The sequence below is a fragment of the Antrostomus carolinensis genome, unplaced genomic scaffold, assembly GCF_000700745.2.
Source record: "Antrostomus carolinensis isolate BGI_N321 unplaced genomic scaffold, ASM70074v2 scaffold6956, whole genome shotgun sequence".
Classification (NCBI taxonomy): Eukaryota; Metazoa; Chordata; class Aves; order Caprimulgiformes; family Caprimulgidae; genus Antrostomus; species Antrostomus carolinensis.
This window is the reverse complement of record NW_010322404.1, coordinates 3,813-16,240: the sequence shown is the minus strand read 5'-3', so window position 1 is coordinate 16,240 and position 12,428 is coordinate 3,813. Positions and strand designations below refer to the sequence as shown.

General features: G+C 37.8%; 1 protein-coding gene across 1 annotated transcript in view; it reads left to right on the top strand.

The window, feature by feature from the left end:
• The window catches only part of ZMYND8 (zinc finger MYND-type containing 8), a 51,112-nt gene extending 41,807 nt beyond the window's left edge, over positions 1–9,305 (top strand). Inside the window, exons 17-23 of the mRNA XM_029085502.1 lie at positions 160–350; positions 1,396–1,476; positions 1,785–1,863; positions 3,264–3,503; positions 3,675–3,832; positions 5,249–5,338; positions 8,522–9,305. Of these exons, the coding sequence (XP_028941335.1) occupies positions 160–350; positions 1,396–1,476; positions 1,785–1,863; positions 3,264–3,503; positions 3,675–3,832; positions 5,249–5,338; positions 8,522–8,623 (941 nt within the window). The 3' untranslated portion in view covers positions 8,624–9,305. The remainder of the gene's footprint in view (positions 1–159; positions 351–1,395; positions 1,477–1,784; positions 1,864–3,263; positions 3,504–3,674; positions 3,833–5,248; positions 5,339–8,521) is intronic.
• Positions 9,306–12,428: the final 3,123 nt, after the last annotated feature.

Here is a 12,428-nt window from a genome sequence, read left to right as displayed (position 1 = left end):
TGAGCACTGTATAATAACTGATTGAATGGCACCATCATGATGTAAGTCTTTGAAATGGTTCGGTGCCCGCATTTAAGTTAGACACTAGAGTTAGAAGTTTGCCTATTTATTTTCACAATTGTTTATGTGATTGATCTGCTGTATGTTCTCTTTTCTTAGCCGTGCAGCAAAAAGAGATCACCCAGAGCACTTCCACATCCACTATAACCTTGGTCACAAGTACTCAGCCTATTTCTATGGTTACCAGTTCTGGATCTGCAAGTACACTTTCTTCCTCAGTTAATGCAGACTTGCCAATTGCAACAGCTTCAGCTGACGTGGCTGCAGATATTGCTAAATACACTAGCAAAGTAAGTTCTTGAGCAAGGTTTTATTGAAATTTTATTTTGAAGTAAACTTTCACATTTTTTACATTTCAAATTTTTAAATAACTTTTATTTTCAGGTTGTCATATGTTGCAAATTAATTCTACTAGGTAGGAATAGCCAGATTTTGAAGAAAGTGCTGGACCATCTTTTTAGAGCTGGCTGAATGGTGCCATTCCAAGCCATGACTGACTTCAACTGCTCAGACACTTCAGACCTTCTCCTTCTCACATTTCCTCATTGCTGCTTCTTATTTACATTGCGTTGTGTTTTGGACCATTTTCTGTGTTTTCTCCTAAAGATGTAGATATCCCCTCAGAATCATATTTACAATAAACATTAATATTTCTTCATCTGTATCAGTAATACATATATAAAAATGTAGTTTTAAAACACTGCATAGCTTCATCAGATGGTAACTTGTCAAAAGTGTGTATTCATGTATTAAAACAGAAGCTAGGTTGTTAAAAAGAAGATGTGGTGTAATACTTTTATCATGATAGTGACAGTGAGGGATGGGACATTAGCTTTTCATATATTCTCTTAGATCTTTAAATTAAAAAATCAAGGTGAATGTTATATAGGTAAATACAATTGAGTGCATTAAAAGCACCAGAATTAATCTTGATCAGCTTTCAATGTCCTCACTCAACCATATGGTCTTGGTGGGATTGTCAGTAAATGTCTTTTTTTTTTTTTTTTTTTTTTTTTTTTTGCATTGAGTTTCTTCCTTAAACTTATAGGGGGTTTTTTTGTTGTTTGTAAATTTTATCAATGGCAATTTCTTGTAAAAGCAGATGGTCAAGCAGTTCACCAGTTCAGGACACTTAAACATCAGAGTCCTGATCAAAAATATTGTGTTCTGCCTTCTAAATAGTTCTCTAAAAGTAGACTCAGATAAATATATAGAGAGATACGAGGCATTGTTGATAGTAATATAAGTTCACATTAGAATGGTTGAAAGGAAGTGAAAGTGGGTATCTATTAAAAATATATATAAAAGAATTTTTTTTTTCATTTTGTCTTTCAGATGATGGATGCCATCAAAGGAACAATGACTGAAATATATAATGATCTTTCAAAAAATACTACTGGAAGTACAATAGCTGAGGTTAGTGTAAAATAAAAGAAATAAAATAATCCTGCTTGTATTTTAACTTTGAAAGCTGCAAAATAGTATTTTTATATATGAAAGTACCATATGAATATGCCTATAAAGTATTATAAATTGAGACAGTCTAGCGATCCTAATTTCCTGTTTTAGAAGTAATGATTAGAGTGGTAAAGAAAAACATTGAAAAAATATCAGATGGGCTCTGTAAGATAAGTACCAAGAACAGTAAGCTATCTGTATAATAATTATGTATTCTACACTGCACCCTGTTTACTATTACTAACTATTAATTTTTTAATGTTTAGATTCGGTGTTTGAGAATTGAGATAGAAAAACTTCAATGGTTACACCAACAGGAACTCTCAGAAATGAAGCATAACCTAGGTATGAAAATGTCAATCCAAAATAGTGTATCAGTCCAAATGCTTGTAATACGTAGTATGTTCTACCTTCATCTCATGATACAACAGACTGTCCAAGCGAAGGACATAAAACCTTATACAACGCGCTGCGCTGACGTTAGCTGACACCTTTTGAGTATGTACACAAAGTTACTTTGATCTGTGTGTAGTAAGGAACAGATGTTCAGCCCTCTGAGATAAATTTAGGCTAAGGAGAGCTTTTGATAGGACAGAATAACTCTTATGCATCACTGGATAATCCCTCTTCATGAGATATTTTATGCTGATTGCTTTATTCTAATTCTTATATAAACCAGGTTCTGTTCATACAGCCACTGGGGGCACATGCTTCCTCTGGTACCTTTGGAGACATTTATATTCAGATGAGCTATTGGTGTATATAGATATTTATTTATTTATTTAAAGTGAATAGCCAGCTTTGACTAATCTTGATGCTAGACTGTCAGTGAAATCAATTCAAAATACTACCTTAAACAGATAAAAGAATATTCCTCCTAGGAGGGGGATTTTCATCTATATTTACTCAACCATATGGAGAGGAAATGAAACCATGATTAAAATGTGATTCCTCTTAAATTATCTTTATTTAATGCACTGACAGTGGGAAGAAGGTTGCAATTGAGCAATCAAGTCTCCTTTAAACTACATGCAGTCCAAACAGCCTTAGGACTGTGTAGATACACTTAGGACTGTATAATACAGTGTCCTCCTTCACTTTTTTGACTTTCTTTTTGTAGAGCATATCTGGGATGGAAGTTAATTAAGGGTTGAGTAGCTCCATATTCAGACTCATGTCTTTCGTTTGTTATAACATTTTGCTCTTTCAAATCAGGGTAAACCAGTTTTTCCACTGCTCCAGTCCATTTGATAGCAATCTCCAGAATTACTTGGGTATGGCAACAACTCGTCTGCAACTCACAGAACTGAGTATCTAGGTGTGCTCAGAAATAAAAGAAAAATCCTTTATAGTCTTAGTCACCGGTCTTAAGCTACTGATGTAAATGGAACACCTTTAATGGTGTTTTGAAAGCTTGCAAAGACAAAGCCTGTTAGCAGCAGCTGCATACAGCCTTTTTGTATTTATGCTGCACCTAGGACACCTGGATTTTGATCCTTTGTGGGACATCGAGAACTAAAGTGTTAGATGGAAGGTAATGGTTAAAGGTAAAAGTCATGGTGCCAGAATAGGAACAGAAGATGGAAGACTTTTCATTTGTTGACTAAGTATGAAACAGATGCCCAGATTTGGATTGTTAGTTTTAATTTCATGTTGTTTTTTAAACTCATGAAAATGATTGGTTTGCACCTTGCTTTTGGGGGGGCAGAAAATGCACGACTCACCTTCCTTTGCATTTTGAGTAGAACTGACAATGGCTGAAATGCGTCAGAGTCTAGAACAAGAACGAGATCGTTTGATTGCTGAGGTGAAGAAGCAGCTGGAATTAGAAAAGCAGCAAGCAGTGGATGAAACTAAAAAGAAGCAGTGGTGTGCTAACTGCAAGAAAGAGGCCATTTTTTATTGCTGTTGGAATACTAGCTACTGTGACTATCCCTGCCAACAAGCTCACTGGCCTGAGCATATGAAATCTTGCACACAGTCAGGTAATCTTGCTCTGGGTTGCCTTTTTCACAGCTGAGGGGGTTAGGGTGGGTGGAATACACCGTGTCTCAATATACTTCATTTGCATGGGTGCAGATGATGTGCCTGTGAAGACGGACTGTGGACTGGTACACACGAGTAGCAGCTACTTTCTCTTTTTTCCTTTATTTTAGCTACTGCAACACAGCAAGAAACAGATACTGAAATTAGCACAGAAACATTAAATAAATCATCCCAGCCCAGTTCAAGTGTGCAGCCTACACCCACAGAAACAGCCAGCACCCCGAAGGAAAAGGAAGGTTCAACTGATAAAAGCAAAGAAAGTGTTACAGTGAGTATCATTATGGTCACTTCAAAAATAATATGTAATATTTCTCTGAAACCTACCCCTGAAAGCTTCCCTGGATGAGTCAGGAATTTATGACCATTTGCATATTTCAGAGAGTGTGATTTGGGGAATGAGACAGGGAGTTGTGGTTTTTTTTCCTTCATCTTGGCAAAAAAAAATCTCCTTCTGTCCTCTGGGAACACCCTTTCCCCTTCACTCATTCCCAATAAAACCTTGTGTTGGCTTGACTCATCCTTCCAGCCAAAGGGGACTGGACCTCTTTCTCTCTCTCTCTCCAGGACCCATCAGTGTAGCTTCTGGTCTGGATCTTTCGATACAAGTTGCCTTCTGATAAGCAATACTGACTGCAGCACTTCCAAGCCCTTCTTGCCTGGGGGTTCAGAGGCCAAGCTCAAGACCTGCATTCAAATCAACTTACTTTATCACAACAGACTGCCACTAGTTTACCACAATGTTCCATAACACTGATACAACAATTCACCTGGATCTACAGTTAACGGAGCAGTGTGCAGTTCCGAAATCCTCCATAGCATCTACTCTGATAGTATTCAGTAGGCAAGGATGAGCAAATGCTCTAATAAAAGGGACTTAACATTGCATATATAGAAAATGTTTATAGAGAAGATTCTGCTTTATAGGTAGGGCTTGACTATTAGCAATTTCAGCATCGTTTTTCTTCTGCCCTTGCAAGATTTATTAAATTAAAAATTTTATTGGGGGGGGGAGGGGCTGATCCTTCAAACCCTTAAACGTGATCCCCCACATCAGTAGGAGCCTTGTTGTATTTTAAAAATATTAAAAGCAAACTAATTTTGTAGTATTGTGATTCCAGCATGATGTCTCATTGAGATAGTCCTATAGAATTGGGAAGCATAGTAAACTAGAGAGCTGTGTTCATTTCTTGACACTTTTGCTACTGTCTGGTGTTAGAACTCGGGGCTTGACATGTCATCTAAGGGAGTAACTTGGGAAACAGATTCAAAGAGGGAAAAAGGATGTGCTGTTCCACCTGAATGCTTTGGTGAAGTTAGTTAAACTCTGGCTCAATGCTCATATGCATTGTTTGTGGCAGCACAACCTTTGTATTACTGGGAAACATGGGATGGGAGAAAATCCATTACCTAAAACTTTTGCCAGGGAATATTCCAGTTATACAAGTCTGGAATTGCTTTCACACAGATGTTCTACCTGAAACATCATGCTGTATACATTGATCATGTTCATAATTTGAATTTCATTTTATTAACAAAGAAGTAACCTGTGAATTCATTAAGATGCAAATTTCTAACAGAAACAAAACACCCAACATAAATTTCATATCATAATAATAATAACAACTAGGTGGAATTTATGTAAAAGCTGAGACTTCTACTGAGGTTGCCTGTGCTGTCTCTGCAGATAGCAACAGGTGTGACAAGCAACCAGCCTATAAAACTGGTCCAGGTACCGCAGACCACCACCTATATTCCAACTACTCAACCCACAATTGTAAGTACAATATAATCATTTAAAGTCTGCAGTAGTACTGTTCCTGGCATTAAAACTGCTCAGTATTTCTGGGGGGTTGTCTCCGTCTGGTGTTCTACCAAGATATGAATTCACTGGTGTAGTCTCAACTTGCAGTGCAAAATGTCTTATTTTGCTGTGCAGCATTCCACCTTTTCATTTCATCATTCATTGTTACAAGGATTCAGAAATTGTCATTGAGCATAGCAAAGGCACTGAGGATAGTCAGACTTCCATTTTCCATTAGGATGTTAGTTATTTGTCTGTTTCCTGTACATACTTGACCACAACATCAGTGTAAATAGATAGAAGTAATTTTAAATATCTTTTAAATATCTTTTTGTCTATGGTATACTAAAGAGATTTAATTAATTCTGAGCTGTGCTTGATATTCCTGTGACATCTCAGTAGCTATGAAAGAAAATATGCATTCATCAGCAGTGTGTCTCCCGTGCAGGCCTGCACATTAGCATTAAGAAATTATGAGAAATAGCATTGGAATCAGACCTGGGTTTTTTTCCATCAAAGACTTAACCAAGGACACTTGAATTCCCTAGTGTCAGTCACAGGAGATGGGACAGAAATTAGTTTGATTTTTGTATTTTATGCACCATAATATCCCAAATTTCCTGTTCTATCAACTGGCTGTGCTCTGCAGTGCTCACTTCAGAGTCAGCAGGGCATCTGAGCTGACATTCTTCTGCCAAAAGGCAACGTGCTGACATGGCACTGGGAACTGAACTGGCTCGGTGGGGGGTTCAACAGAGAAGCCCATGTGTGGATAACTTCAATTCATTTTCTGACTGAAGCTAGATAATTTATAATAACTATGTACTAATTTAACAGTGTACCTAAATCACACTGTGACTGCCAGGCCTAATTTGCTAGAGAAGTTACTCTGCCTGTCTCTCTCCTCGTGTGCACACACCCACGTGTGCACGTGCACGTACTCCCACACCCCCCGGCTGCAGGATACACGCCTCTGTACGTCTGTGAATACACACACATGCACACCCACACACAGCATTTCATAGCCACTATATTCCACTCAATGTTACTGCTCTTAGTGGGGATCACGACTTTCCACATTCCTAGCAGCATTTTAACTCATTTTGTCTCAACTGAGAGCACTGTGCACCTTCGCAGCATTGGCCCTAAGTTGCTTGGACTGAATTACTGTAACAACAAGGTTTTATATGTGTTTTAAAATCAAATAGCACACAACAAAGATGTTAGGCTCTTTTGTGAACAGCTGTGAGAGGTTTTAAGATCATAAGGTGGTTTTGTGTAATATTCAGAAAAATGGCAGTTACCTTCATCGGTTTTCTGTAACACAAAGTGTATTGAGTTATGTAAAGCATAATGGGAATGTCTGAAATGTTTCAACTTTTATTTGTGCATGTTTAAAACTTTGTACACATTTGCATTAGTCTTGCACAGCTACAGACACCTCTGTATTCTAATGGCTGCACGTGCAATTTAAATAATTTTGAACCTTAGTGCATGTTCAATATGTATGCAAAATGTACATATGTGTAAAACTGGCAGAGGTGGAAAATTTACCTCTCAGGGAATGATCTTAACACATTTAAGGAGTCTCGCACATTCCATACCCCGATCGCTGTAAGAAAAGAAACTTAAGTTTTTCATTTGTGTGAGTGTGTATATTTAAAAGGCAACTGTGGAAACCTTAATTTCCCCACCTGTAGTGCTAACAGTGACTTAGGTAATGGCTTCTTTAGGGTTCAATTTGCACTTTGTTTCCAACTAGGAATTTCTTCCCTAAACAACTTCCAGTGTATCTTCTGGGTACCATTTCCATTGAACTCTCTGTACGCATCTGAAATCATTACAAAATGGCAGTAATCTTGAATTTATTTAGCAAACTGGTTCCATATTTGGTTTTTATTCTTTCTGCAGTTAAAATAATGTAAAAATATTAATTCATAGTTTTTGCATTCCAGGGAATGGAATGAGTAGGCTTCTGGAAGGCATAGACTTTGTCACAAAGGAGCTGAAATCCATCTCAGTAGGGATACTCACAATCTTTGTTGAATATGTTAAGACACTAATGTGGTTTCTCAAAACAGTGTGGGGAAACATTGGGCTTCAGTGAACTTGTATTTCTTCTTCCATGTTCTCTTTGGAATGTCACACTACCATCGGGGGAAGATCTGTGCATCCCTTTCAGATTCCTCAAAATCTCACTTCCTGTTTCTTCCACAAAATATCGTGAACTGAAATGGATGCATTTGTTTGATCACCAGTTGTGCGCACTGGAATTGTATCAAAACATACTTGCAGTTTGGATGGTATAGAGATTTCCAGACTTTCTCACATTTTTTTGGAGGAAGGTTAAGATACAGACTTGAGATTCAACAAATTCTCTTCCAGATCTTCCAGAGTGATGTGACCTTGACCAGAGTGTTTAACATTCTTGTGCCTTTGTCTCTGCATCTGTAGAATCAATTACCACCTATAGCAATGTCCTGAAACTTCATTTGTCAAGATTTATAAATCATGATCTGTATGATGGAAGTGAAAATTTTATTCTATATTAATATTTTTACAGGGTGTGTAAGACAGTTCACAGTAATGCTGATGTTTTTGTTATTGATTTGTGCAAAAGTTAACTTAAGTACTTTTTTGTTCAAATGGATGTTCTTTGTTCTCTTCTGTGTAGACTGAACGCATGGGGGAGTTCCTTTTGGGGAAAAAGATTTAAGTAATGTGTAACAAGAATATACTTATAAACAAGGGTATTTTTGTACTCCAGTTTGATTTGTCAAAGCTTTTTCAAATGGCAAAGGATTTTCTTAGCCCTTTTTCCTCTTCCCATGTATTAGTTTGGGAAAAATACATAACTGGATGTAGTAACTATGAAAACGTAATTCTCCAAGCACAGACAGTGTGTACAGTACCTATAGGACCACCTGTCCCTGTAATTATATAGTAATAATAATACAGAGAAACTCCTGGCTATAGGAAAGTAATACACTACTTTCTACCCTGGAATGAGGTAATATTGTGGTAATAAAGGTATTAATTCTTGCACCAAATTGGAATCTGTTCTGGATTTTCCCTGGAAAATAAATCTCTATTTCTGTGGTCATGTTTATGTGACCTTTAACATAACAATATGTTTCTCTTGATTTTAATCCACAGACCATTCCTGTAGTGGTAAGTCCTTCTGCTGGGACAGTGGCAATGAGAACTGGAGTTCAATATGTTCAGACCACAATGCCAGTCCAAGTACGAAGAGTCTAACTGCTAACCAGAAGTCCATACAATTGTTGGAATAAATAAATCTAATAGAAATGTGAAAGATAAACACAGTTCTTTGGATTAACCTCAAAGGTTCAGACTTTAGCTTTGTATATGTGTACAAAGCATTAACTACACTACATTAATGTAAAGCATTAGCGCTGGCTTAGAAAAGCTGAGGACAGGTAAGATCCATATTAAATCTATGCTTCTTTTGTAAATAATGTACAATTTGTGGATGTCATTAAAGTTAGAGTACCATCTCCTTTTTATATTTGTATTGACTTTAACTTATAAAGAGCGTTTGAAGTTGGAAAAGGAAGGTTTACAACAGCCTTATCACAAGCTAACACTGAAACTGGTCTTGGGAAACTGCAATTATGCATCAAATAATATGATCATGAGAAGCTGAACAACTTGATTTGCATATGGATTGAAAAAAATTTCTGCACTTTGAAACTCTTGTAGAATTTCCTTGAGCAACCAAGTCATGAAGGGTATCTTTTTTCAGTTAATTGCATTAGCCAAATTATGACATTTCCAATCTGTGGACCTGAAATACATAAAGATTTACATTGTTTTTCATGATGACCAGACTGTTAACACTTACATTGTTTACAGGTTAAAATTAACTTAAAATCTCATTCAGTCTAATATCAGAAAAGTTGGAAAGTGTCATACCAGCTGGTTGTAGCATGATTTCTGATTACTGATATCAAAAATTGAGAAAAGCAAAGTTTGTTCCTATGCTTCACAGTTCAGTTTGTTTTTTAAAAATCCTCCAAAAGGACTCTGAACAAGAACTAGGTGCGGAGAGAAACACGGAGCGGGAAAATGGGCAAAGGACTTTTGATGCTGGGCCAGAGCATGTATTATTTATATGATGGAGTTTATGTTTTTATGTAAGCATGAAACAGTACAGTATGAGAGAAAGTAACCCCTGAAAATGCTGTCTGTTACACTTATGCTGTAGTACCATTTTGTATGTTGTGTAAAACAAAAGCATTGAACAAAGCAAAGGTGATGTATGTATATGAGAAAATTAATTGTATGATATCATTCCAGTACATTCTGTTGTACATTTTAGTCATGTTGATTTCTCCCATTGTTTATAAAAGAATGCGGTTTGTACAGTCTCCAGCTAGTATCCATATTAGAGGGGAAAAAGTATTAGAAGAAAAAAGCGAGAACAGAATATTCGTGAATTGCAGTTGTGTCAAAAATAGCCTAGCTGGCCTTATTTGTGAAGCATAATTGCTTTTAGCATATGGAAGTATTTTTTCACATTTTCTTTGTATAAAATTTGTATTAAACTTAAATATCTTTTTTGACAATTGTGTTTCTTTGTGACTAAGGCAGGTGACACACACTATGCTTTGGGTTTCTCCAATTTTTCAAGAAACTTCACGACTTTTTTATTAAACTGTTTTAGAAAAATGTTCTGTGTTCCTGGATTTCCAGTTTCGTTTCAATCTGGATGAATGTTCGTTTCTGCACACTCTCCAGATCAGAGATAATTTCACTTATGTTAGGATCTTCTGTCTCAGAAGTGTGGGACCTCTGAATCCAAGCCTGTCAAGTTGAGAAAAAACAAAGTAGTATTGGCAGTCTGTAAGTAAGAAGCTATTTATGTATAAGAGTTGGTTGCATCCTTTTTCTCTCAGTTTTAACAGCAGCAAAAGTCCATTGATTGTTGTGTAACATTTATTCATTGGTTGGATTTGGGTTGGACTGATCTGTGTAGTCTTGTTAGGTGTGTTTGTGGGTTAGAAATGGGGACTTTCATGGTGAGTACAGTTGTAGCCTCTAAGAGGGCAGGAATTGGGCAAGACTGCTGTGTGTGTCTTAATTATCTGTTAGAAGAAACAAGGAGCTAATGGAAGAGCTCACTGTAAAATCTTACTATGAATATTGTCTTAAAGTTCCTGCTCTTGGAGTTTTGTTACATGGATTTGTAAAACAACTACATTTAATGTTCCTGGTGCTACTGTTTAAAGAAAAGCACAAATATTGAAAGCTTGAAATGATGTTTTGGCCTTCCTCATGTAGTCTGAATGCTGGTATCACTGAAAGCAGCTCTTGTGTGAGAAGGAAAAAGGAGAGATGAGTAATTCAGAAATTGTTTCAGGAAACCAGACTGCTTTCTGAAACCTGTTTCCACTTGTGGGTTTTTTCTTTTAATGGGCAGCGTTTTTTCCATAAAGAGTTGTTTCCTTTCCTCATGTGATATAATAGGTGACCAAATCCTAGTAAAGATTTATATAAATATAAAATAGTAACTCCCAACAAGAGTTATCAGGTCAAGATCGAGGTATTGTCTTGGATGTTCTGGTGACTGTATTTTTTCTACATTTTAGCTAGTTACGGTACGAAGTTCATTGCTTTTCTGAAGATTGTTTTGCATTAACTAAAGTGAAGAAAGAACACCTCTGGCTTGGACATTATGGGAGGAGATGACACTGATGTGATATAATTTAAAAGACAGGCTGCATGTTTATCGAAGGTATGACTGAATACCATGACTAGGTGTAAGCTGCATCCATCACTTGTGTCCAGAGTGTCCCTCTACCCTGTGTTGTGTATCTCTTATCTTGGATCCGATTATTTTTTTGGGGAAAAAAAAAAAAAAGTACTGTGCTGGGTCTGGAATTTTTACCTCTTTTCTGATGGTGATGGTCCATCAGTTGCGGTACCTGACTCAGTCCTGGACTGAAGACACTCTGGATGGCTGTCCTCTCTGTCTAGCTGCAAAGGGTGATGCAGAGAATTGGGTGTTGAGTTGATGATGGCCAAAGGATAGTAAGTTGTAAATAATGAAAAGCCTTTTTGGCCAGATACCATCCTGGGAAAACTTGTTTTCACCCTTTACTTACAGACACTGGGTGTCCCTCAGGCTTGCCATCCTCTGTTATAACCTACTGAAAGGCATGTGGGCATATTACTGCTGATTCCTCTGGTGAGGGGACAAAATTAACTTGGAGTTTGAGCTTAGAAATCTTTCTATTTTTATTATCATCTTGCATTATCACGTTAGGAAGAAGGAGGGGAGACTGACACTGGTGTTTCTTATATGAGCCAGTCAACTCCAAAGCTCCACCAAACCGTGGCAGTATTTTCCTAGTTTTAGCGTTCAGGAAGGCAGGAGCTAATACTGCATTCAGGGTGCTCTGAGGTTTTGTTTTAGCCCTGAAAGTGGTATGATGGGGGTGGAGTTCACCATAGCAAGGTCTCATCAGAGAAGCCTGATGCTGGCACAGGGATGTGAGGAGCAGCCATAGATGGGTGGCTCAGTGCCACGCAGCTGGAAGTGCTGCAGTGGCAGTTCAGGTGGCAGAGAGGCTGTGATGCTCAAACTGGAACTTTAGGGGCTGGCTGTGGGTGCAGGGTTAGGAATTTGCCATCAGTTGTGCTGTCACCTGGTGCTGTCGCATGCTGAATTCGCTTTTCAGTGCTTACATCATAGACATGTAAGTACTTCTATTGCAGAGGAACGAGTTGCAGCCAGGAGGAACATAGTCTGGAGGCACAGGCTCCTCAGTTCCACATCCTCCTCGGTACAGATGTGTCATCTCAGAGTGGTGCTGCAGGTTCTGCTCTCTGTGCTCGGTCACAGCTCATCTCCAGCAGCTGAATGCCGGGTTTTTCATCCTTTACACAGAGGCAGAACCACGGGACCAGAGTCCCTCTGAAGAGCTGTTACCCTTTCTTTGTGGATCGCAGTGGGAGTTTTTAAAGTGACTGTACAGCTGCATCTTCATTGAAGGCATTCTAGAAACGAAGAGGTTTTTTTTTTCCCTTTTAAAAAATA